The following is a 27,308-nucleotide window of genomic DNA, read 5'->3' as shown; positions in this document are numbered from 1 at the left end:
GTTATGTTTTTAGAGGCTTCTTTTGCATTACTAGATAAGAGACCTAATTCTAATCTTTCTCTGGTTTGAATTTGGTGTATCCCCATTCTCTGACTGACAATGCTGGGAGCGAATTGTGAATAGGAAGAAAAGACGTAAATGGAATAAGCATGGTTTGTCCTTGGATTTTTAATGCAAAAGAGAAACAGAGTCGGAGGGGAAATGATTGACCTCCCTTTCCCAAACAAACATGTCTTTTTTAAAGTTTCATCTCTTTTGACCTTTATTTCTGGGAGGTGAGTGGGGGTGGGGAGGTGAAGATGTTGAAGTACAAAGTGCTTGGGTTTGGAGAGAACTCTGGGAAATAGCTGCAATCAATGGGAGGTTTATTGGGGCCCCTAGTGTATTGTGTAACTAGCTGGGGGGTGTTTCTTGCTGCCTGCTGTATTTTTGCAGCAAGTGCATTGATTTTTCCCAGGGCAACTGTGAGGCTTTGGTTTTTTTTCTCTCTAACTTTATCTAGTGGCTTTGTTGAAAATTAGACTGAAATTGGGATCTTGATTTAGTAGGAAAGTCTTTTTCAGGGAAGCAGGCTGGGGGCTAATCTTGGCCTGTGGTGAATGAACCTCCATTGAAATCACTGGGAGATACAGCACAGCACAGCACAGCTCAGCTCAGCTCAGCTCAGCTCAGCTTAGCACAGGCGCGGGCAATTATTTTGGGCAGAGCCGCTTACTGAGTTTCGGCAAGCCATCAAGGGCCACATGACAGGCAGCCCAGGGCAGAATAATATTAATTTTCTAAATTTTTTAGGGGGCCCGTGAGCCAGTTAGAATGGCCTGGCAGGCTGCATCCAGCCCCCAGGCTGCATTTTGCCCACCCCTGGCTTAGCATCCAGCAGGATATAGCCCAGTCTGTTTTGAACACATATTATCCTTTTCTGCATTTTATCTAAGTTTTGCCTTTCCCACTTTCTGATCCTCCCTTGGCTTCTCTGCTTTACAGCAGTGGGGTTGTGTCTTCTGTGGGAAAAATTGCATACTAGGGAGGCTTGGACTGTGAGGGAAGCTGCAAAAAGTGCAGTGATTTATTTGAGGTGTTCTTTAACATTTTAGCCATACTAAATGCTACAAAATCTCTGTGAGGCTGTATTCGGAAAAGCCCCAGGCTCCAGGGGTCTTTTTGCACACAACCAGCCTTCACAAATACCAGGTGCTGTTCTAAACTTTCCATCATCGAGGGAAGACCATGGAATTGGGATCATAAAGTGGGAAAGCTTTTGCTAAACCTCAGCAGGAGCACTTTCCTGGGAGAAATGGGGAGCAAGCCGTGCATTCCTTCCTCCTCCCCCATCTTGCCTGAGCTCTCACCAAAGACTTCATCCATTTTGACTCCCTTTTGTATCTTTTGTGGCTATTCCTTTAGTCTCTTACACCATGCAAGTAGTAGAGTCGCTGGGAACTCAGAAGCCATGTGCTGAAATCAGTGTTGTTGTCACTGAGCTCCTGGCTAAGTCTCTACTCTCAGGTAAATCTTGATTATATGCTCTATCCACTATCAAATAGCCAAACATCAGCTATTTATAAGCTGTAATGTAGCTGATTGTGGCTCCTCTAATTGCACTTTGCACTGCCATCAGGGGTTTGTATTAATGGGATGTGGCAACCCTGATAAGTTATAACCCACAGCATTGTAGCCTGTCTTACTGTGAGATGCATGCACAGATGTAACATGATCTCCTTAGCTGTGATTTCCTATTGCCAAACAGTTCTTAATTGACACTTATTAGTAAGGCTTGTAGAGCAATATGGGGGGATGGTAAATCCATAAAGCTGGAGTTTTCATGGGAATGTAGTTTTATTATCCAGATTCAAAACAAAAAGATTAAATAAATAAAAAGAAAACAACCCCCGCAAGCCTTTGTTTTTGTTCGATCCTGTATAAATCATTGCCTGCAGCCAGGCAGATTTAAAAATTGCTCCTCCAAGGGGGTGAATTTTGTCCTTCCTACCCCGTGAGATTGGTTTCACAGTGGCAATATAGGCGCAGCCTACCTGAGAGTATTAAAAAAGCTAATGTTGCCACACAGCTGAACCGCTAGCCTTAAACAGGTGCATTTAAAAGAGCTGAGACAGAGATCTGGTAAAACATCAAATGCTTTACAATCTAAAATGGAGATCAGAATTCCTTATGTTTTGCAAAACAGTAAGTCATATAGTATTAATTTTGGTCTAGTGTCAGGCAGGTGTTGTGGTTTTTATATTCAGGATGTTAATTCTGGGCATTTATTTATTTATTGTGTTAAGGTATTAGGTTGATGTCACTGAAGGGCTGAGGACACTGTTAAGAACAGGCAGACTCCTGCTCTGTCAGGTCCCCATACACCATAGTCTTTGCACCTCAGTTACTACTTGCAACTGTACTAGTGTTACAGCTAGTGTCATCTCTATTGCAGACAGCAGCCAGCTGGCAGTGTTGTGAACAGACAAGTCACCCTTGGGAACATAGTGCAGATCAAATCAAGCCAAATTTGCACAGCCACTCCTATAAAAGGCTATTTCAAATCCATTGTAGTCAATGGAAAGACACCCATTGATTTGATTGAGTTTTACATCAGGTCTGTTCTACCCAAATGTCACAAATGTCTGCTGCTCTGTTTCCAGTATCTGTTAAGATATTCTGAAGAATTTAGTACAGGGCTTTGCAGCTATCTTCTGGCCTTGGTGTTACTGCTTGTCCATAAATCATATCTCATGCCAACACAAATCAACAGATGTCATTGCCTTTGTAAAAAAGAAAGCAGCAATCATAATAAATGTAGTAGTGATGGGTGAGCCTCAGAATGTCTGGGACTTCAGTGTGAATAAGAATCGAAATTGTCTGACCTTGTTTCAAACTTGAGGACTGGAGTAGTAGAAATGGGTTGACATTTAATAGGACAGAGTGCAAGGTCATGCACTTAAGGGCCAATGAAAAGAAATTTTTGCTATAAGCTGGGAGTTCATCGGTGGGAAGAAAACTGTTCAACTGCATGATGATGGGGAGCCACCAATCTGCTGTGGCTGTGGAAAAGGAAAATGCATCGTAGAATGTGGCAGGTCCAGCACTTCTAATAGAAGTATTAATGCCATTGTGTGAGGCAGTGTTGAGCTCTCACTTGGAATGCAGCGTACAATTTTGGTTTCTCTTGTTTGAAAAAGATGAAGTTAGACTGGCACAGGTGCAGCGATGGCTGCTGAAATACTCAGGGGCATGAAGCAGAGACTGAAAGATCTGGTCTTATTTGGCCTCACAAAAGGAAAGTGAAAGGATATTATTCTTTTCTATAAATACACAGGGGGGAGAAGGAAGGTGTGAACATGAGGGCAAGCCACTGGGAAGGGAAATAAGAGCTATTTAAAATAAAGGACAGTATTAATGCAAGAACAATGTGATATAATCTGGTCAAGAACAGATTTAGACCAGAAATAAGGAGAAGGTATTTAATTATCAGAGGTGGGAAGCTCTGGAAGAGCTTGCTGAGGAGTGTGTGTGTGTGTGTGTGTGTGCGCGCGCCTAAAAACTGACTAATGAATAAACTGAAGGATGGAATCGTATAACAAGGTTGCCAGTAGTAGCAGTGAACTGGACTAAGTTACTCGGGCCCTTCCTGTCTTGTGCTTATAAACATCTGGATGCTGATTCAGCCCAGTTTTTATTTTTTGGATGGTGGGATTGGGCAGGTTAGACAATTTCAGGGTTTCTGGATATCAGCTGGGTCAGGAACACATAGAGAAAAGAATCTCATTGCTTCATGCTGGTTGTTCAGGATGGAATAAGGAAAGGCAGAGAGAAAGAAGAAATAATTAAAACAAGCCCTACCTCCCCATTTTTCAGATGTTTTTGAGACTCCAAAAAATTATTTGGTTTTGTCTGAGATGTGGTATGTTTGTTTTGGATAGGTTCATATTCTTTCCAGACCAATTCACAGATCTCATCCTAAACTCTCTGATCTGTGCATTGGGTTAATTTTGGTGATCCTTAAACTAGTGGATGTGTGGCTGGTGTCCAGTAGGATATATAGTGCACTATCTTCTTTTATAGAACTTCTGATTTGCATCTCAGGTTGCATCTCTTAATTAAAACATGTTGATGAGGAAAGAAAAGGGAAAGCACTTTGTAAATGAGTTTTGGAGCTGTATCCTGGGAACAAGCGCATTTTGTGATTTAGTCCAGTGGCATTAACATTTTGCACTGAAGTGTCCTACAGAAGAATTACCCTGCTTGCAGGCTCCAGTTACCTGCTAAAGTAAATTTTCTTTCCTTTTTTCCTTTAAAGATCACTGGATAGAAAACTGCAACGGCCTCTCCTAGGGAAGTCACGGACGCTTCCCAGCATCCCTCAGTCACCTGTCCTAAGCAGGGTTCCTCTCCTGGATTCAAAATTGTACAGAGAAGACATGCCAGAGCAGAAGCAGTACAAGAACCATGCCCCCTCGGACTGCCAGAAAGGGTGCACTGTGCCCTCTACTGGTGAGTTTCTGTTAATGTTGGTAGAGCTGAATTTCTTTGGATCAATTGCACAGTCCTGTCTTGTGGAGATTTTTACAATCTGAACAGAAATCCTTCAAAGATGCTGCTATTAGAAACCAGTCAATGGGTTTTTCACACTTATTAAAGGTGACTGTGAGCTTTAAGTTTTTGCTCTGGCAATTTTTAAGCCTGACTTTCAGCTTGAATACAAATCTCCCTTTATTTTGTCACAGTGGTAGTAAAAATGCATGGAGGTTAAAAAATAGATGAGAAGCTTAGAATAAGTTGGTGATTTGGTCATAGGACATGGAGCCTTTTGGTTGTGGATCGGTAACAACTCACATGGTCCAGAGCAAGCCCTTTCCCTTTGCACAATGAAACAGAAGTGTTGGTCCCTTTCTTAGTGAACTAAATCTATTGCTCAACACGTGTTTCTGCATTTAGACCAAGATAGTAAGGGAAATACTAGGTTGGGGTAGCAAAGGAGAACTCAGACACTGCAAACCTCTGATATGATAACAGCATGCCTGGATCTTTGTCTACAATGTGTTTTTAATCTCATTCTCTTTCCACTGCACTAATCCTAGTGCAAGTTCCACTGGTGTTAGCAAACTGTAGGAACCCAGGATAAACAGTGTCATATAACTATAGTGGTAAAAATGCTCGTGGCCAGTGTATCTGAGTCCTCTTAACATTTTTAATGCCAATGGAGTTGCACCGGTGCCACAGCATGTCCATGTTGACAAAACCTTTGTTATCCAGGGTAGCAAGCCCAGCACTGGATAAAACTGAGATGACAAAGCTCTTCTTCCTAGCACACTGGAACTTCTAAACAATAAAATCCCCGTTGTTGGGTTCCTTTTCTGCAGATTACCCAGTGGAATACTTTTCCAAATGTTGGTTTAATATTTATGGTCTCTGTTCTGCATTTTTCTCCTCCTACTGCTGATTCCCCAGATATTTATATACAGATAGGAGCTCATAAATTGCTCCATTCTCTCAGCTCTCCTGAGTTTACAACTAGGACTCGTATAGCAGTGTTCTTGATTTCAGTGTTTGTCCATAATGACTTCTGTCATGACAGCAGAGATCTCGAGGCCTGAGTCTTCTATCAAGCCTCGTATCTGTAGGGAGGCCCTTGAAATGCAGAGGAAACCATGAAAGAAGGCCCAGGTGAACAACATCACTTCAGTGGAGGGCTGAAGGTGAGGAACAGGGTGGAGCTGAGAGCAGTTTGCTGTACTCTGTCAGCCCTTAGGATCTCCTAATTCACCAACTGGCATTCATTCATGCAAGCAGCCCTGTTGTGGCGTGGCTGAACAAACAGCCTTTGATGGGCAGAAAGCCATCTGACCACTACAAGGGAAGTCAGACACTGAATATGGGTTGCCTGTGTGCAAGAGATGTTCACCCGTGAAAGGACTGAAGCCAACAGCCCTTGGGGAACTCCAGCTAATAGAAAATACTGTAGTATGTTTCTTCTAGTATGGTACTTATGAAATACCATAAACCCAGTACTCCTGTTTTCTGCTCTAAAAGCTGGACCCTTGTAGACTATCAGGTCAAATTCAAGGTCCTGGTTCCTGTCTTGAATCTGCAAGGTAGCCTGGTAGACTAAAACTCTGGGGTGAGATGTGGTGGTTGATTAACTATGCCCCTCGGGAACAATAGAGATTCCTACCTACCATGAGGTCAAACATCTCCCCTTGCACAGAGCTTTCTCAGCAGCTAGCCCCAGGCTGTAGTCAGAACTTGTTCTGTACCACTGCAAACCTCTCTACCTTCCCCACTGAGTGCCAGGTGCTGTTCCACCTGCCTTCTCTAATGCAAGGGCAGAGCAACACGTGCATTTAAAAAATAAAAAGCTTAAAACCCTGCCAAAGCTAATACATCACTGCCTACACAATTCTCTCTGAGGAATGGATAAGGGATGGCAGGTTCTGCCTGTGACAGACTTCAGATGGGTCGCTTCCACATCTGATAGATATGAGATTTGTCTCTTAATGTATCACTGGAAGCCCAGACACTACATGGATGAGTGCTATGAAAGCCCCTATAAGTAGGGAAAAGAATGCTCTCCACAGATAGCATCTTTGATCACTAAATTGAGAGATTCCATTTTCTGGCTGGATCATCTCTTGTTCTTCATAGTACTTGGTAGGTACTAATTAGATATCCATTAAGCCCAGAAAGCGACAAAAATGATGAGCCGAAACAAGAACTAAGAAAAGGTCTCTAACTCTTGATTAAATTTTCCTTATATTAGTTTGGACAACAGTTTGGCAACATCTAACATATAATAGCACTGTGCTTAGAATTCCTTTTAGCCGGTGATGTCAGAGTGTTTTGCAAATGGGTAATGAAGTTGGCTCAACCAGAGAGCACATTACTCCCACATGTAGGTTAGTACTGTTAACACATGATTTTTTTTTTTTTAAACACCGTAATGGAGACAGTGATTTTACAGAATTATATAGAAGTAGGGCTGGAATGGACCTCAGAAGGTCATCTAGTCCAGCCCCCTGCTCAAGGCAAGATCATTCTCATCTAAAGCAACTTAGGCAAGTGATTGTCTAACCAGTGGTGCTCACCCTTTTTGGCTAGTGGGCTGAATGAGCAGTGCCTAGGCTCTTCATGGGCCAAATCTAGCTGATGGTCCCAATCCGGCATGTGGCAGTCATGGCAGGGTCACATCTAGCCATGCAGAGGGGGGTGGGGTATCCCAGCTCCAACCTGGCCCCGGGGGTGGGGGGAAGTAGTATGGCCCAGCCCTGTAGTGGGGCAGGGATAGGGGAGGGAGGCAGTGTGGCTCTACCTTGCAGGGAAAAGGCATCTGGCCTGGCCCCATCCCAGTCCTGTGGGAGAAAGGCTCCAGCCTGACCCTGAGAGGGGGAAAGGGCATGACCCAACTCTGCAGAGGGAGAGGAAGCCCAGCCTCAACACAGTCCCCCCAGGGGAAGGGGAGCTTGATCCAGCCCTGTGAGTGGCGTGAAGCTGGCTTGAGCAGACCCCAACCTGACCCCACAGGGGAAAGGGGGCATGGTTTGGCCTCATCTAGCTGTGGGTGTGAGGGGAGGTGGCGCAGGGCTTTGGGTTTGGGAATTTGGCAGCAGGGTGGCTATATTTGTTGCTATCGGTCCTCCGCCTCCAGCTTTCCCAATCCATGGGAGCCTATGGGCCAGATACCTATGGCTTTGCAGGCTATATTTGGCCCATGGGCTGGAGGTTGAGCACCCCTGGTCTAACCTGGTCTTAAAAACTTCCAAGGATGGGGATTCCACAACCTCCCTCCTAGGCAGAGAGAACCTTGCCCAAAGTGACACCATGCAGGACAGGACTAGAACACAGGAGCCCAGACTTTCGGTCTTGTTCTGACCACTGGATAATGACATCATGCCTCAGTGATTCAGACTAGTTTGTTAGACCGGTGTGTCTGTTTAACGTGATCAATTGAAAGTGCCTAAAGATGACTTGCATCAGAGAACTTGCTTGTGGAAATGGGCATCAAAAGTATCCCTTACTGGAAGTAAAAGCAGATTTCTGGGATTGACTGCCCAGGATCCATTACTCCAAATTGCCTCTCAGGAATTGGAAAGAGAAGTGACAGGAAAATATCTCACCTGAGTCAGAGAGGAGCACCATCCTGTCAGAGGACATTTCCCTGGCCTTTCATTCTTGCATAGCCTGTGACTGGCTTTTGTAGTAAGGGCTTGGAACAAAGGAGGGGAAGTGTCTATGTTGTTCAGAGGCTGCAGCAAAAAGGATCCTGCCTTTTTGTTGAGATGGAAGTTCTCACAGGGCCTCAGGAAGAGAAAAGGAAGTCAGGCACCTGCTAGCTACACAGGGGAATAAGTCCAATCAAGACTGCAAGCTGGGCAGACCTTCTGTGCCTTCTCATTAGAGAGAAACAGCAGAAGAAACAGCTTCCTTTTTAATTTAGCAAGTGAGGGAGATAGCTTTCCCAGCCAGCTAGTGTTTGGCTTCATATGATTCTGGGCTTGCTCTTCCCTTTCATTTAATTTGCAAGATTGGGTATAAAAAAGTGTTGTAAGGGTGACTGTGCATGTGTTAAATGTGACAGGCAGAAGGGTCTGTCCACTTGCTTATGCCTCTTAACACTGGATTTGGACTCAGCACCTAAACCTTTGTTCTGGGAGAGTACAACCCTCAAACCGACCACAATGCCTGCCAGTTGATAATAGGCTAATTGATTGATACTGAGTGATAACAGAAAAGCAACAATATAAACAATCAAATGATTCTATATCTACCAATCCTAGGGCTGTCATTGGAGTCAAAGTACATCGGGTCAGGATGCAAGCTCCATTCTGAGGCTCTCTCTAAGACATCTCTCTTAGGTGTCAGCAGTTTAGAGGTGGGATGCCAAGGCCCACAGCCCCCGCTCCAGTGGGGTGCATGAGATGGGCTGCTGGTGTGTGCCCTCTGTCCATGGCAGCCTCAGGGACCCTTCCCGAGGGACAGGGACCCCTCTCAGGGAGGAGGGACAGGACTAAGGGAGGGACAAGAAGGAACAGGGAGGGACCCTTTGTTAGTCTCAAGTCTCTGTTTTTGTATTCTCCTTTCCTTGTGATGATGCCTGATGACTCTTCATCCGTGGCTGTCTCTGGTTGGTTGTCTCTCTGTGGTCACATGTCCAGATAGCCTTCCGGGACTTCTCCTAATTTGGTCTGTTCCCCCAAAACCGGGATTCAGCCCTCCTGCTGCTCTGAGACCTTGTTGCTAGTGTCACTTATCTTGTGTTATGGGACAGTATGTGACATACTTCTTTGGTTCCCAGACTGTGTCCATCCATTGACCTTGTTGTATTAGACAGCCTGTCTGCTCTCAGGGCCATGAGAAGCTGTGTGTGCGTCTCCCAAGCTCTTAGAAATCCATTTAACCCCTGCTGCCTATCTTGAACCCTTATAATGCATATAACTATACCTATAAGCCAATTCCAAAAACCAGGCCTTTAAATGCCATTTTTAAGCCACGAGTGCCTAGAACCTTTGGTGGAGTAAGGCAGTCTCTTGGCTGTTGGACTAACTGGGAAATTCCTCATGGACGCATGGACTGAAAAATAGCAGGCTGGAGACATGAACAAACAGGAGTTGTTAGAACAAGGGGTCATGGCAGCTCCTGGCTTGTCCAAGTGATTAGCCCCTTGGCATCACATTCTGTAGCACACTGAGAGATTTCACACTCCAAGGTAGCCTTCTAGTCTCTGGGGAATTAGCCTCTGTACTCTTGTCTTTCCTCATCCTATATCTTGTGTTTTCTGGGGGTGGTAGGGAAGGGACACATGTTTGAGCATATTATCATTTCATTGCTTTGCCATAGGAGAATGCTATCTGTCCCTAACCTCCCAGCTGCATCTACGTCTTGCACCAGATTTCCCTCTGTTCCCCCTGGGAAGGAGTGCTATCCAGTTGTAGCTCTTGTTCTGTAGCTACTCCTGCATTCCCATGTAAGGGCTGCAAAATGCTGAGGTCTTTGGAAGGTGGGGCCACCCCCTTTGGGCCTGTTGGAACTCATTTGATTATGGCCCACAATATTCAAATTAAATCATGGTAGGGATTTAGGGAGGTAAATTTATCATTCTGCATCGGGCTGTGGTTTGGACCTCAGAGTAATTGCCACCCTTACTATCCCCAATATAGCATTGGTTGCCTTTAAGGACTTAAAATTAACTTCATTCCTGTGTCTTATGCAAAAAATGACATGAACCTGCACTTCCTATTACAGAAACTTTTAGAAATGCACGACTCAGACTTTGAACTGGACAGTCATGTTGTTCCTTTTCCCCTTCCCTCCAATTATGAGCTTGGAGAGAGGTGTGGGGAACTCCCAGTGTGCAGGAGAAGCCAGGGCAGTGGAGAGATGTGCACAGTGGACCACTGTCACAGTTCTGGAGAGGGCACAGAAGGCCTTGTTCCAGCTTAGGTGATGGTCTTGAGTAGGTGGCAGCATTTGGGACTTTTTGGTTCCTAGTGGGTGAACATGAGGTACTTGGAGTCTCCTCCATGATGCAGCAAATAAGTCATCTGAGAGGCCCTATCAACATTATGGTGGTTTCTTGTTTGTATGCATCCGCACTCCTCCCACTCACAGCTACACTTGTAACTCCAGACCCTTCCCTCTCTCCCCGGCATGATGATGCCAGAAAGAAAAGCTGGAGTGAACTTCACTGAGCATCTCTCTCCCCTCCACCCTTTTCCTTTGAAATTCTGTTTTGTCAAACTGATTATCTTGTGCATTGGGCCCAGAAGAGGAAGGAGTGCAGATTTATTTTGGGATTTTTTACTGTCAGCTTTTTCTCCCCATTAAATGCTGATGTTTTGCAGCAGTCATTAGTGTCAGGTCTGGGTGGGAGCTTAATCGTTTGGAGGTGCCAGTCTTCTCGGGCTTAGTTGTACACTTCTGAATCGCAGCGGCATGAGGAGATTTAAGGTAGACGCACATTAGTTGGGACATGAGCCTGCAGGTCTGCCTCTCTTTTTCCCCCAGTGACTTCATACTGGATCTTTCCTTGTGTAGCACTCCAGACGTTGGTACTGATTCTGATTTCAATTGCATGGATATAAATCAGGAGTGGCTTGACTTAGCTTTGTGAACCAGAGCGTGGCCCAACCTAATGCAGCAGTACAGGGAGGGTTAGAGTTCCTTCCTGTTCCATCCTTGTGCATTTATACAGATACATGCCACATGTTAGCTGGAGGGTGGGGGCAGAGTCCTCCCCTCTGGCTGGAGGAGCCTGGGTTAGGTTGGTATCCCGTGAAAGAATGGCACCAATTCCTTCTCCTGGTAGAAAGAGAGGCCCAGGGAAGGAATTCTGGCCCTGAGCCAGTGTCATCCTGTGTTGCTCTGGTATATTGTAGCCACATAGAGCTCCTTACTCATTATGCAGGGTAGTTGCATAGTGCAGTTATACTCGGGCAGAAATGATGAACCCAGACTTGGACTCATAAGATCATGTGATATGAACTCAGCTTTCTTGCTCTTTGGCCTGTGCATGCTCAGAAATTCTCAGAAATGGGTGAATGTCAGTGGATTTGCTCTCCTGCTTTGCTGTAATCCTTCCCTGGCCTTTGCAGAGTGGGATTAAATTCCCTGAAGTTATCAAGGAATGGTTTATATAAAGAGATCGAGTGACTTTACATGGGAGTGCTCTACCTCGGGCGAGAACAGCAATGGCTGCCAATAGACAAGGCAAGGAAGAGTTGGGGCATAAGGTGAAAATAGTAGCAGGATGTGCAGGTAATTGGGGCTTGGAGCTCATGAGTAATTCGAAAGGATGCAGAGCCAAAGAAAGGCACCCCAGCTAGTTCTCATTTTGATACTTGGGTCAGGTTCTGAGTTGAAATCATTAGGTTCCGCCTTAAGAAAGGAGGCTTTTTTATAGGTATCTTCAGCTTGGTGGTTTTGTCATGGCATTTCCTGCTTCTCTCCCAGAACAATGTTATCATACAGTGGCAGTCTGAATCTGGGCTTGGATTGATGTGTTTATGCATTAAATAATCACAGCTTTCAAACAGAAGTTCCTGTGTTGTATGAGTTGACATTTGGAGAGGAGGAGCAGTAGCTTATTAAATTCAAAACAGGGGTAAAAAAATCAAATGTATTGCTCTTCAGTTTGGGGGGTTCTTAATAATTTAGACCTATTTTCTTTTGCCCTTCTCCCTTCCTAAAGCTGTTTCAGCTTTTTTGCATTCTGGTATAGTGGCAGGACACATAGTATCTTCGTGCTTTTAAGTAGGGAACAGGCTTGCTTTTTACAATACGGAAATCAGATGAGTTGGACCAGCTTTGGGTAGCAATGGATTTTAGTGCATCCTTTCCCTAACACTCCTAGCTTTGGTATTAAAACTCTCAGACTTTATAGGATAAACAACAATCCACTTATTATGAAGAAGTGAAGGCTCAGCGTGGCTTGGTGGCAGCCTATAAGTATAGAAGGCGTGTGCATCAGGATGTGGGAGAATGTCTGTTCACCAGGGTACTCTAAGGGAAGACCAAGTCTAATAGTCACAAAATGCTGGAAGACCATGTTAGACTGGATATAAGGAAAAACTTCTTTACAGTGCAAGTCTCTAAAGTCTGGAATAGATAGACTCCCCCGAGAAGGGGTGCAAGCACCTACTCCGGATACCTTTTAAGAAATGCTTGGATGTTTATCTTGCTGGGGTGATCTGACCCTAGCTGACTTCATGCCCCATGGGCAGGGGGCTGGGCCTGATAATCTCACGAGGCTCCCCTTCCAGCCCTAATGTCTGTGAAAGCCATTTTGTGACCTACTATTTCACCTTAAGATCTCATCTTCTGTAAACATTGGAATCACTTTGCCTGAGTTTTGTGGCCTTTGTAAAGTCATGAGTACTCTTAGTCAAAGATGTTGGATTCTCCAAACAGAGAATGCGAATGAGCTTGCACTGGGGATAAAAACAGCAGAAGAGAGTTTTTGTTGGAGGAAAATTCTGGAGAGTGTATTCATGAATTTAAATGGCTAGTAAGGGAAGGCTTCATTTATACAGAGATTGAGCAAAAGGTTTTATTTTTGTTATTAAGTCAATGATTTTGGTTTCGGTGGGGAAAAAACAGGTTTGGTGGGAATTAGGGAGGAACTGCTGTTCATCAAATCTAAAAAGACAAAATAGGCAAGAAAATACATGCAGTGTCCAAACTACTTAGAAATGAGCAGAACAGTGATGTAACAGAAGTCCTTACAATTTCATGTTGTTATTTCCCTTTGTGCTGCAATGAATACACTTGTGTCTATTTAAATACAATGAGTACAGTCATACCTATTTAAAAGAATCAGCTTTTTTGCGCCCAGTTTATTTTCCTGTATGGCTGGCTTGCTCTCTCATACCAGACTTCAGAGATGAGGTTCCAGGGGACAGCTTGCTTAAGATCAGTAGTTTTCTGTCTTCACCTGCTTTGGGTTTAAAGCGATAGCAGTAAAATAAAATATGTGACCTTGCATTACACATAAAATGAAACGTTCAGAGACATGGTTACTGTTCCCAAATGATTTACTCTGTGACTTTGGAGATTCATATATTGCCTTTTCTTAGAGGTGCAAAGTGTCTGTAGCTCCCACTGAAATGGAATACATGTGCTGTACCTCAGTTTCCCCATCTGTAAAATGGGGTTGCTATGTTACCCTTTTCAAGGCACTTGAACATTTAATAGGTGACGCATGCTGTATAAATAAGCTTTAATGCTAACATCGACAATAGCAGGACTCACACAAGGCTCTTGTAGGAATTTTACCCCTTCATCAGAACTTTCTTCAGCCACAGCAGATAATGCAGAATGACATAATGGTCTTGGGGTGATAAAGAGTTAAGTTTTAATTTCTTTATCAAGAGTTTGTATAAATGTATTCACTCTTTAAACAACAATAACGCTAAAGTGAAAGTTTAAGTATTAGGATTTCAGTCATTTATTACTACAGGAAACACTTTCTAGTTGCGGGTTTGGCATTCACAGTTTCAGATATTCGTGAATGTTGAACCTGTATCTTAAATACACTTATAGGAGCTCCTCGGGAGCTCTGTGCTTGCCCCCCGTCGCGCTGTCGCTGTTGCCAGCACAGTTGTGCCCCCCACCCCCCAGCTGCCGGGGGCACTGTGTTCATGAATGCAGCACCTTATTCACAGATTTTACCATTCACAGGGATCTTGAGAACATATCCCCCACAAATGGCGAGGGTCTCCTGTAATTACAGAAAGGTAATGTCTAGAGACCACGGCTGAGGTGAGGACCCCTTTGTTAGGCTGGAGGTGTATAGGCAAATCCAGACTGTGCAGGTGTAGCTCCCTCAAAAACCTACATACATGCTTAACTTTGATCCACAAGGAGTCCTATGGTTTTGTACTGTTTACTCACAATGTGTAAAGTTCAGTCAGATCAGGACCAACATGTAAACAGGAAGACAATGGTGTGAGCAAAGGGGTATTATTTTCAGAGGCATGCAGAATTTAAGCAACTCACCCAAGGTTACAGGGCAGGTCAGCAACAGTGCTAGCTCTCCCATGTCTCAGCTCACTGCTTCATCCTTCTTTCCCTCCATAGGAGGAAACACAGGGCACATCTACACTTGCTTATTAATATGATGTGCTCTGGTCCTGGGAGTGTATTACATTAAGCCAGGTTGGAGCAGCCCTGGCTGGCAGAGGCTCTGGGAAGTCAACCTGTCAGCCAGGTCCTCCTGGCTCAGCATGCTGCAGAAGGGCTGGCTGGGGCATGAGGGTGCTCCAGTGTGGGGCTAGCTGGTCAGCAGCCCCCTCACTGAAGCACCCATGTGCCCTAGCCAGCTGAAGCAGCATCTACATGTGCACTGCTGCAGAATAAAAAACTCTGCAGCAGGATTGGACTTGTATTTACAAGTACTATCCTGCTGCAGAGTTTATTAGTTTACTCCAGCCTAATAGGGCCGCATATATAGATGTGTAACATTTACTGTGGAGCTAATTGGTCTACTTCACAGTGAATGTCTCATGTAGACATGCCCACACTGTATCAAGCCTTAGAAGGTGTGTGGCAGGGCGAAATCCTTCACTGCCTGGGGGATGAGTTGGATGAAGTCCTTAGTCCCAGCCATCTCATTTTTGTCATTCTACCTTCCTACAGCACCGTGCTACTATGTGTCAGTGGCTTACTGGGGTGGGGTTTATGATTGAATAACACTGGATGTGGCTGCTTGTGATTTTAGGGGGAGCTGGCTACCTGACAAGCAGTGGCAAATGCTCTAGGGTAGTGGTTCCCAGTCTGTGGTATGCGTACCACCAGTGGTACGCAGACAACCTGTCAGTGGTACACATTAACAGATTTGTTATAATTACTTTTTGTGACAAAAATTTGCTAGTAGTACTTAAGGCTGAACTGAAAAAATGTGCTGGTGGTACTTAAGTTTGTATCATTTTAAATTTGTGGTGTGTAATCTGTCATAGTTTGGGAACTGCTGTCATACATAGGGGACAGTTCAAGGCATGTGCCCCGTTTTGCTCCTTATGTGAGCTCTGCAGGGGACACAGGCTGAACATAGGCCACATGCTGAGCCCTCTTGTTTGGATTTTGCTTGGAGTCTGCAAGCTCTTGTATATCAGTGAGGAAGGGAGAAGATCTTCTGTGCTGTAGGAATACAACACCTCCCTGACTTCTGTTCCCTCCCTAAGACTGGGTTTCTTTCTCCCTCCCCACAGGTGAGGCCTGGCGACTGGAAGATGACTGTATGGACTCTGTGGGGGACCCTGCCCTCCGTCCACAGCTTCGCACTGCCGTGGATGAGGCTCCTTTCAGTTACTTCCGTACACGGTCCTTTTACATGAGGAAAAGCCTGTCTGTGGACAACCACCTGAGCTCCCTCAGCTACTCCATCCATCCCTCAGAGACAAAGGCTGAGCGTGTCAAGACCAAGCTCCGGAGGCAGTTTGTGAGTATTCAGTGGTGAAGAGCTTCTCCCTTCGCACAAAGCATGTAATGAAGGTTTTTGATGCAGGCAACACACCCATGTGCACACACACCCCCCCACCCCAGTAACATGCTAGCTGGTTATTTGTATTTAAAACATTTAAAAAATCCAGTTTGGCTCTCTAGGCTGGTGACAGATCGTTTCATCATCCTGAGTTTGGCCAAATTGCACCAGAAATCTGATTTGTCTTGTTCAGCAGGTTTCTGTGCTCTCCCTCCCCACCATTTAAAGATAAGCTCTCTGAGGGCTTTTGCATGCATCAGACAGCTCTTGCATAGCTGGCTAGAAAAGGAGCCAGGGCTGGATAAAGAGTGCATGCAGTGGCTCCGAATGGAAATGAGGAGGTGGGAATGCCCAGAGCATGTGCTAGCCGAGCTGTCTGTTGGCCCCTGTGGCAGGACGACCTAGGCGTGCCGTGACCTCCCCTAGTGCCCTTGCCTACCATGCCAAGTCTGGGTCCTTAACGCATCCTCCGTCTCACCCACCACGTCTTTGATCTTACTGGTTCAATTAAGGAGGCTGCCTTCCTGCCCTTCTTGGCACAGGGCCGGTCTTACTATACCAGGACTTTGGTTCTCGTCCCTGTGCTGGTCCTCTCTCGGGGCCTACTCAATATACGCACCCCCTCCCTGGGGTGTCTGTCTGACTGCGCCCCTTCTCGCCCACCCAGACTTCCCAATGGGCTTATTCCTCCTGGACCACCATCTGGGTCACTTGCCCTACTAGGGCGGGGTCAACACCCCCCAACATGTGCCCCACTGGGCACCGGCAGCCCCCAAGCTACTGGGTAGCCCCCGTGAGGCCTCCTCACACCCCTACAGCCTCACCCAGTCCTCTGGTGTAATAATCACAACTCAACAAAGCTATAAGCCAGCTGGCTATAACGCATCATAAGCCCCCGAGCTTATAATACCAACTCTGCTCTATGCTGGCTCTCTACCCCTGCATCATTGCAGCTGGTCAGAGTGGTTAGGTTGCAACTATTGACTCGGGCTGCTCGGCTCTCCTGCAGAGCTCCTGCTCCTGCAGCTGTCTGGAGGGAGCTGTCTCTGGCCTCAGCCTTCCTTGCTTATGAAGGCCAAGCCTCGCCCCCTGGCGGTCAGCTGGTCCAATTAGTTCCCATGTCAACTGCCACCTGCTGCCCTAATAAATGGCAGCTGAATCCATTTCCTGTTATCAGTAGCAGGCACCCTAGTGCCCTGCTACAGCCCCTCACTGGAGTAACAGTGGATGTTGCTAGGGTTGAGGATAGTGGCATCTTGCCATGTGCTTGGTGTATAAACTGTTGTAAACTTTGGGTGTACTGCTGTGAGAGTCATTTGCAGATATGCGGGGCTCAGAGCTGGTAAGGACAAGCCAGGCAGGGATTGAGCTGCCTTGGCTAGGTTGTTTGTATGAAACTTGTCCATGACCTACCTCCACTGTACCAGTTTCAAGTCATTGCTAACGTTCCTCTTGCCTCTGGAAGCAATAACTAACTCCACCTGAAAGGGGCTCCCGAGGAGAAGTGGAGTCTCCTTTTCTCATTCTGAGACTGGGACCAGCAGTGAGAAAGTATTACCTTCACCCTCCCCCAACCCGCGGTTCAGCCGGAACCTGACCACGTGTAGTAGCTTTGCTTCTGCCTTGGATTTGGAAGCAAATGCTTTGCACCTATTGGCATGCTGCCTGGGGAGAGAGGTAAGGAGGAGAGTAACCCTTTGCCTTGGCAATTATTCCTTTGGGGGTGATTAAAAGAAAACACAGGAGCCGCAGCAGCCTGGACATGAGGTAGTTAGGGGAAGCTTTCTGTTTCAAGTTTAATGGGCTTATGTCTTCTTTTTCTGAGAGACATCTGATACAGACATTAATACAGCCATCTCACTGCCTGATTACTCCCTTAGAGTTGTAATGAAGGGCTCAGGTGTCCTTGCATTGAAACACAGTACCTCCTAAACTAGAGCTAGTGTAGGCCTTCAGATAATGGGAACGAACATGAGAGGCCTCGAAGAGGGCTGCTAGGGGCTTTTCCCTCTAGAGGGCTGAGCATGAGCCAGCCAGAGAGTTCAGAGCAGAAGGCTGCTGAGCACCTGTGGAAGTGCATGAGCTCTGCTGTTTGAGCCCATAGGGAGTCTGCTGTTGCAGGTGGGGCTTGTGAGTTCTTTCTTTTCCTCCCTCTTGCCAAGAAGGACAGTTGCTCTGTCCAGTAGCACAGGTCTGATCTTGCTTCTGCTACTCGATATGTGAGCACAATTCATAGCATTGTTTCTGTGGTGTGATCTCTGCTTGCCTTTGGCTCCCAAATGTTCTTGGAAGCCCCAACAGAGGACTTTTCCTTCCTGGTTTTCACGTGTGTCCTGCTGCACTGCATGTGTTCCCAGTGGGTTTGGATGAGCAGTAAAATGTGATTTTTTTTTTTTTTCTCTCAGCTAATAGCATGACACTTCTAACTTTAACTATAGGTTGTTGCTTTTTCATACAGCGATAAAAATGGAAGCTGGCAGTGACATTTTTATGGATGCTGGTTTAGATCCCTGTGCTGTGAACTGCAAGCAGTAAACAGGATCTCTGGGATTTGCTGTGTTTGAGTTAGGAACTGGTTAAAACCAGCTACTGTGGGCACCTTCACAAACAGCGCAAGGCATCTTAAAGGTGGCAGTACAGGAGTCAGACATGCTTAGAGTGAGGCAGTTCTGCTTTGGGGTAAGAAATGGAACCTCTTTTATCTGCCTGTTCCTTAAAGTTCTACCTCCGGCTTTGTATGCATAGTAGAGAGCGAGGGCAGGAGAGAGGAACACAAAGAGGCTATTTGAAATACAGGAAGCTTCTTCTGCAGCAGAGACACCTTATGCTTTCCCTGGTCATATCCATTTACCAGGAACCAAAAGCTGTGTCTTCTATGTAGGCAGCATGAGGGAGAAGTGCAGGAGGCCTGCAGTATTGAACCCAACATGAGGGAGGAACATTAAGCAAATGGCTTTGAGGATGGAGCTGCTGCAGGATCACTCTTTGCCTTGGGATCTTGCTCTTCCTGATTCGGAACAAGCAGATAGCTGTCTGCTGCTTTTGTCTCGAAAAGCATTTAAGTACCTCGCAGCAGGGTGGCCTGTATTTCTGATGAGATGTGACAGACACCAGTGCTCTGGACCATCTGTTCCTTCCTGCCTTCTCACTGATGGTGGCATATACTCTGTAGCATTCCACATGGTGCCTAGTGCCAAAAGCAGAACACCAGGCCAGATGGGCCAGTGGTTTAAGGCAACATGATGTGCCCTGATGACAGTCGTTCTTTTTATTACGCCTTTAGGAACATGCCATTAACTTTTATTTATTTATTTATTTTGTTTGAAAGATTTCCCCCCCGCCCTTTCCCCCCCCAAACCTTTAAGTTTAGATCAGATTGCCTGGTCTTCATGTCATTTTCAGAAATAAGTGCTTTTTGCATAACGAGTTGCTTTCGTGCCTGTTCTATGTAACTTCCTCTAGAGTGTTGAGCATAAAAAAAAAAAAAAAAAAAAGCAATAGCCCATTTTCTTAAGTAGGCTCCAGCTAAGATGCAAAGATCAAGGCTGCATTCAGGTGCTGGTGTCTGTGGACTGGCTTTTCAAAAGTACTAAGCATACCCAGTTCCCATTGTAACTTAAATCAGACCTAAGAGTCTGAATTTGGGAAATCTTACTCTTTTGGTTTTTTTGTTCCAAGGGTCAAATGGTAAGTACAGAGATCCTTCTAGAATCCCCTTCCCACACCTGGGGCTAGGTCAAGGTCATTCCATATCCCTAGATGGGGTGGGAGATATGGGAGCTCTTTGGTGCCAGTGCTGCTATTCTTTTCCTTGTTCTGCTGCTTTCTGTCTTAGGGTTTGATCCTGTCCATGGAAGTCAGTGGGATTCTTGGCCTTCATTCCAGAGGCAGCAGGAAAAAACCCTTGAAACTTTTGGGCGATGAGCCAACACAGCTGATTAATGTTGTCTTCTATGGAAGATATGGGGATTTTTTAGGCTATTTTTCTGATTATTTCTGCTTTGTTTAATAGCTAAAGGGTATGTTCCTGTGGGCTGGGGTCAAACTGTATAGTTTGGGGCTGTGATCTCATCAGATCAAGCAAGTAAAGCAGGGTTATCCTGTTTGGAGTGTATTTCAGAGGAAATTCAAGTGTTGTAGACAGTGCTGTTGATGTTTCAGTAAGCAAGTTGAGGCAGCACTAAGCCAGTGCCCAGTTTTTTATATTTGAATTAACAGACCTCACAACTCGTGATGCCTTTTTTTTCCAAGAATAGTTAGATCTGGTGTTAGCCTTAAATACAAGTCAAGGTTCAGAAATTATATTCCACCTGCCCAAAATCTCTCTGTAATTTCACTTAGCTGTGGTATTATCCTCAATTTTGTATTACCAGCTATTATTCTGTGTTGCAGTATAATCTAACAGCTGCAGTATTCTGCCCCAGCAGTGGTTGCATTTCAGTGATTGGTGGAGTCACTCTATGTAGGTAAAGTCTGTGCTGCATGTGGACATAAACACAATACAATTTTAAGAGGATATGGTTGACTTTTTCTGTGATGGCATGTCTGGGACCCCTTAGGAAAGTCCCTGTTAAAACTTGATTCATTTTTTCTGTGCTCTTTTACTTGTTCCATGTTTTATATTAAGTTTCTGACTTTATTCTCTGCTGAGAAATCCGTCTGCACTGCTTTTGTTATGTGAAATAGCTGCCCCCATCTCTGTCTGAAGGAAAGGTCTGAAAGTCTGATGCCTGACTGACATTTAGGTTTTACCAGGTCTGTTTGAGAACATGGTTTCCAGTGAGGAGGGGATTGGGGGGAGTAGAAAAAAAAAAAGCATGATCTCCCAAACGGTTGTACTATGTACATGTGCTACTAGCTATCAGTATTAACATTTTTACTGCAGCCTTTGTAAACCCTGATGTTTAATGTGTTGCAACCATATGTTAGATTTTTAAGGCCAGAAGGGCTCAGTTTGACATCAAGTCCCATCTCTTGCATAACCCAGGGTTCTGCTATGGATATCTGGGCAAGATGGAAGTTTGCTGTAGCCCTCATAAAAATATTTTGGGCTTTTTATTCATATCACTGGATGGCATGAATGTGTATAAGGTGACAACTGTATTGCTAAATAATCTGTTACTCTTTTTTTTTGTCAAGGCAATTCCTTAGCCCTCGCTATCTGAATCTAATCAGAAAAGACGCTTTTTTTCCAGCAGCAGCAGTGTTTCTTTCTGCCCACATGAGGTGGCTGCAGCATGCCATCTCTGTAGAGCTGGTTATGCTGAGGATTCTCACAACCAGTGGAGCTGGCTAGCCGAACATGTAGGCAGTCTCATTGCTGGCATCTGAGGGATACTCGTGTACAGATTATTTTGATTTGCATAATTTGAATTTTAAATGAATCCCGATTTTTTTGTGATTGTCAGAACGGGTTTTCTTTTTAATAAGCCTTTCCATTTAACTCCTTTAGGGCTTGTAACATTGGGGAAGTTTCCGCTTTTGAGAAAGAGAGAAGCCTTTGATTCCGTCTGACAGCTGTCTTTCAGACTTGCACAGACGCCCATTTTCCAGGGGTATGAATCACTTTAAGCAAGCAAACAAAATGAATCTCATTCAGGTGGAGGAGCTGGTAGTCTGTCACTGCCCCACAGCATGAATAATGTTCCAGTTGGGCATCTCCCTAGGGCTGGGTGAGGGTGGCTGTATTTGGTGGCCACATCTGCATTCTAAGCCATGAGATACATTGCATCAATTTGTCAGGTGACAAGGAAAGGACTGGCCCCACTTTCATCCAGATGTACCAGGGTGTATGAAGTGGTTAAGTCAGTGGTTCCCAACCTTTGAGGTCACAATGATAAAAAATTGGATTGCACACTTCCAGGGAGGGAGGCATGGTGGGGGATGTGACCTCCCAGATTTTTGCATGTGGCGGGAGTGGATGCAGGCTATCCACTGTGCGCTCGGGGCTCCCCTTCCTACTGCCCTTCCCCTGGGGCCTCCACAGCAGAATGAGGCAGGGAAGCTTGGTGCTGCTGCTGGGAGCCCCATGCTGGCTGCACTGCCATGGTGAGGTGCTCTCTGCCCACCTGGCAGCAGTGGGAGGCACAACTCCACACCACTGGTGACACTGCTGCTGGGTGGGCAGGGGGCGCATCACCATGGTGGCAAAGCTGGCTTGGGGATCCTGGTAGTGGCACCAAGCCTCCCTGCCTGTCTGTGCTGGATCCTGCCCACTGGGCTGTGGAGGCCCCCTGCAGGGAGGGCAGCAGGGCAGGGAGCCCTGAGCCCACAGTGGGCAGCCTGCATTCTCTCCCCTCACCACCATGGGCTCTGCTTTGGCCCTGCTGCCCACTGGGGGAGGTAACTAAGCTCTGTGCTCTGCCTTGGCTGTAGCAGCAGCCACTGCCTCACATGGGCAGTAGGGCTCGGGCACTGCTGGGGAGCAGGGGACCGTGGGCTCTGACTCTGGTCCCATAGCCCTGGTAGCTGGGGCGGCAGCTGACTGTGAGTTGTTAGTGAGGGGCACAAGCAGGGCTTGGGGGGGAGGGCAGAGCTGTGGGTGGGGGGTGACGGTCACTGGCAGGGGGCTGTGGGTGGGACCAACACAGGCACTGGGGAGGGGTGGAGGAGAGCTGCAAGTTGGGAGTGAGGGGCCATGCTGAGGAAATGGGGTCATGCTGAGGAAAAGGTTGGGAAGCACTGAGTTAAGTCCCTTTAGGGTCTTCCATGTTCTCTGGCCTTTGGCTAAGATGAAGTACATGGCTCTGATCAGGTCCCAGAGGGCTGGAAAAGGACCAGTGTGGTCTTTCAAGAAGGGGAGGAGGGAGGAACGGGGAAACTATAGGCCAGTTAGTCTATCTTTGGGAAAACTCTGGAAAAAATCAAGGATCACATTTGTGAGAATCCAGCAAGGGAAATAATGCTGAAAGGAAATCAGCATGGGTTAATTGCAGGTAGATCTTGCCTGACTAATCTTGTTTCTTTTCATGATCAGGTCACAGAATGCTTAGATGCAGGAATTGAGGTAGATGTCAACTTAGGTAGATGCCTAAGAAGGCCTTTGATACAGTATCTCATTCTCTTCTTGTAAATAAAATTGACAGGCTCTGATGTAGATGATTACACAGACAGGTGGGTGGCATATTGGCTTAGGGGTTGCACCCAGAGAGTGGTGGTGGATGGGTCCGTATCGACCTGGAAAGCTGTGGGCAGTGGAGTCCCACAAGGCTTGGTCCTTGGACCAGTGCTATTCACTGTCTTCATCAGTGACTTGGATGAGGGTGTAGAGAGCACCCTGGCCAAGTGCACAGGTGACACCAAATTATGGGGCAAAGTTAACACACCAGAGGGTAGGGAACAGATGCAGGCAGATGGAAAAATGGGCAGAATGAAATAGGATACAGTTCAACAAAGACAAGTTCAAAGTGCTTCTCAGCCCCTTCTCAGCAGCACAGCAGCAGAAAGAGATCTTGGAGTTATAGTTGACTCCAAGATGAATGCGAGTCGTCAATGTGACAAAGTGATCAACAAGGCTAACCACACTTTATCATGCATTAGCAGATGCATGACGAACAGGTCCAGGGAGATGATGCTTCCCCTCTATGCGGCACTGGTCAGACCACAGTTGGAGTACCGTGTTCAGTTTTGGGTGCCGCACTTCAAGAGGGATGTAGAGAATCTTGAGAGGGTTCAAAGGAGGACCACTCATTGTCAGAGGCCTTCAGGCAGGGCCCTACAAGAACAGGCTCTTCACAAAAGAAGACTGAGAGGTGATCTTGTGGCTGCCTATAAATTCATCAGGGGAGGAGAACAGGGAGTAAGAGATGCTGTATTTACTAGGGCACCCCCTGGAGTAACTAGGAACAATGACCACAAATTAATGGAGAGCAGATTTAGGTTGGACATTAGAAAGAAGTTCTTCACAGTAAGGGTTGCCAGAATCTGGAATGGACTTCCAAGGAACCTGGTGCTCTCCCCTACGTTGGGGGTCTTCAAGAGGAGACTGGACAAAAACAAAGCTGGGGTCATCTGACCCCAGCGCTCTTTTCTGCCTAGGGCAGAGGGTTGGACTCAATGACTTACTGCTGTCCCTTCCAACCCTAACATCTATTAATCTATAAGGCGGAGCTTTATAGCTTCCACTGAGCTACCAAATGCAGTGACCTTGTCCTAGGAAACAGAAGATGTTGATAGAGTGTTGTAGGAGAGAGTCTGGGATCATTAATCTAAAACTTGCAGCATCGGATCCTTGCAGGTTGAAATTGGGCTGTGTTGGTGTCTTGGCACATGAGAAGTGCAGACTGGTAGGTCCCTGTTGATAGGTGGCTGTATCACAGGGCAATTTCTCTTGTTGGTACCTTAAGCAGACAAGCCAAAAATGAAATGTGTCCTGGAAACTGAAAGATCCTTGAAGTCATGGTGGCACACGTTGTCAGGGCAAGGAAAATCTTGTGGTATAGCCATGTATGCTGTACTTTTAGTGTAGATAATAACAGCACTGTTGTCCTTGGATCTTGGAGACTTTTTAAGATGCCATGAAGAGCTTTGCCTTGAAGCCAGCCATTCTGGCATGTCTCACTTCCATTGAATTCACTGGTATTTTTGTATAATGCTAAAACAGAGAGAGAAAGAGAGCAGTAGAGGTCTGAATCCCTGTGTTGACAAATTAGGGTTCATATATGTAGATAAGAGGAGGGCTGCTTAACAAGTTTTGATAAGTTGTCAAGGGCCACATGGGTAGCCCCACCCCTTGACATTTGGCCCGCACACTGGCTGCCATCTTGGGACCAGAAGTCCCATCTCTAACCCCTGACCTTTGCCACCGGAAGTCCCTCCCTTTGCCCCTGCCCTCCCAAATGCTCCTTTTGGGAGGCAGGGTTGCCACCTTAGAACCAGAAAATAAACAAATCATACACTAGAAGTCAAATACCTACTAAAACATATTTTAATTTTATTACAAAATTAATGATGTTAATCAGCATTTTCTTTGTTTGACTACCAACATAATGGAAGAGACATTTGCAACTTGCACCACAGGTAAAGTTGACAATAACATTTTCATTGCTAAAAAGGAATTTTAAAGGACAAAAATGCTACCAGGTGCTATTTCTCACAGTGTATGATGTATGTAACAGGTATACAGCAATTCTAGTTTCCCTACTTGTATAATCCTGTTTTATCCTGCTAAGCTTCTGGCAGGGTAGCTTGCTTGATGGCCCTTTCTTGGCAAATTGATGCGTACGCAATGTCAGTGTTATAAATCTTAGGATCATAGGAAAGTAAGGCTGGAAGGGACTTTACAAAGTCATGTATTCCAGCCCCTTGCTCAAGGCAGGATCATCCCTGACTAAACAACTGTCTGTCCAGCCTGCTCTTGAAAATTTCCAATGATCAAGATTCCATAACTTCCCTAGGTACCTTGTTCCAATGTTTCACCACCCACAGAGTCAGAAAGTTCCTCCTAGTCTTCAACTTAAATTTCCTGTAGTGCAGCTTGAGTCCTTTGCTCCTGGTCCTGTCCACTACGGCCACAGAGAAGAGACTGTATCCATCCTGTCCGTGATCATCTTTCAGGTATTTGAAGACTGTTATCCAGTCCCCACCTCATTCTTCTTTTCTCCTGACTAACCCTAGTTCTTTCAGCATTTTCTCAAAAGTCATGCTTATGACTTGTGACTTATTTTTTGTCACTCTCTTCTGAACTTTCTGCAATTTGTGCACATCTTTCTCAAAGTGCCAGGCACAAAATTGGACAACCTTGGATGGGTGCATTGTGATAGCCTTGAAATATCCACTTTTCCATGGCTTCTGAGATAACAGCATAGTCTTTGCAACCATGTTTAATAAATAGTGCAGACAATTTCACATGCAAGATGAGACTTTTTCTAATAATATTATCTCTGTCTGATACAAGATTATTAACTAAGCATCAGTATCATGCCCTACTGTCTAGGGAAACATCACGGTAAAATAGTAATATATTTTACTGCACCCAGCTCTGCAGCATTTACATATTATTTGAGTACTTTAATAGTATTCCTTTAAAAATATGTGGGTACTTGAAGGGCCTTATACATCACAGGCTCTGAAACTTTTGCAGTGTGTGCAGTGGGTGTTGGAAGATCTGGTACACCATTGCACCATACAGCCTAAGGGCCTCTTTGTTCTAATCCCACTGACTCGATGACATTACTCCATGATCACTTTTTCACATTCATATTAATTCCTTACACTGCAGCAACACTTTTGTATGACTTGTGTTGGTCTCAGAAATCCTCAGCAGACATTCAGTTAATTTTTGTTTGTTCCTTGTAGTTAAGTGGAAGAAAATACAGACGTACAAATGCATGCATGAATGCACATACATGCAAAATGAAAGGAGAAATTTAAGGCAGTCAGGTCGAACTTGTAATTGAAGTGACTGAGCAATGCAGCAGGTGTCATACTGGGACTGACCACATACTATCCTAAACTTTGCTAATATGTCTTGAGTAGGTTAAATACAAAGGCATATTAAAATATATACCAAGTGTCTTTTAACCTGCCCCTCTCCCCCAAAATGTTGCCCTGGGCAGATGGTCAGATTTCTCAGTTGCTGTCATTCACTGATGAACATTTTTAAAAAAACAAGTTAGCCAAATACATTATAATAAAGTGATGCTTCAGCGAGTTAGCAACTTATTCACTGAAGTACAGCAAGCAGCAGAACATCCTGCTATGCGATGCTGTGGCTAGTAAAGCAACCAAAACGCTGGCTTGCTTTCATAGATGCTGCTTCTCAAGCAAATCCCGGGATGTCATTCTCCCCTTGTACTCGGCCTTAGTGAGGCCACAGCTGGATTACTGCATCCAGTTTTGGGCCCCACAATTCAAGAAGGATGGGGAGAAGCTAGAGAGAGTCCAGAGGAGAGCCACGTGCATGATCAGAGGTCAGGAAAACGGATCTCACGACGACAGACTGAGAGCCATGGGGTTCTTTAGCCTGGAAAAGCGTAAGCTCAGGGGCGATCTGGTGGACACCTATAAGTTTATCAGGGGTGACCACCAGGATCTGGGGGAACATTTGTTCACCAGAGTGCCCCAGGGGATGACGAGGTCGAACGGTCATAAACTACTACAAAACGGTTTCATAGTTTCTAGGGTTGGAACGGACCTAAGTAGATCATCTAGTCCGACCCCTTGCAATGGCAGGAAAGATTACTGAGATCAAACGACCCCAGCAAGGTGTTCAACTAACCTCCTCTTAAAGACCCCCAGGGTAGGGGCCAGCACCACTTGTCTTGGAAGTTGGTTCCAGATCCTAGTCGCCCTGACCGTGAAGTAGCGCCTCCTGATATCTAGCCTAAATCTACCCTCT

At 45.6% G+C, this 27,308-nt stretch overlaps 1 protein-coding gene across 3 annotated transcripts in view; it reads left to right on the top strand.

Annotated features, from left to right (window-relative positions):
- The window catches only part of LOC109313402 (ankyrin repeat and fibronectin type-III domain-containing protein 1-like), a 538,031-nt gene that overhangs the window by 154,805 nt on the left and 355,918 nt on the right, over positions 1 to 27,308 (top strand). For all 3 annotated transcript variants that reach the window (XM_019539945.1, XM_019539947.1, XM_019539944.1), the window contains 2 exons: positions 4,298 to 4,491; positions 15,699 to 15,928. In XM_019539945.1, coding sequence (XP_019395490.1) covers positions 4,298 to 4,491; positions 15,699 to 15,928 — 424 coding nt within the window. The remainder of the gene's footprint in view (positions 1 to 4,297; positions 4,492 to 15,698; positions 15,929 to 27,308) is intronic.

Source organism: Crocodylus porosus, unplaced genomic scaffold, assembly GCF_001723895.1.
Source record: "Crocodylus porosus isolate Cpor-Errol unplaced genomic scaffold, CroPor_comp1, whole genome shotgun sequence".
NCBI lineage: Eukaryota > Metazoa > Chordata > Crocodylia > Crocodylidae > Crocodylus > Crocodylus porosus.
Note: the sequence above shows the minus strand (reverse complement) of the source record. Positions and strands in the feature narration are given on the sequence as shown.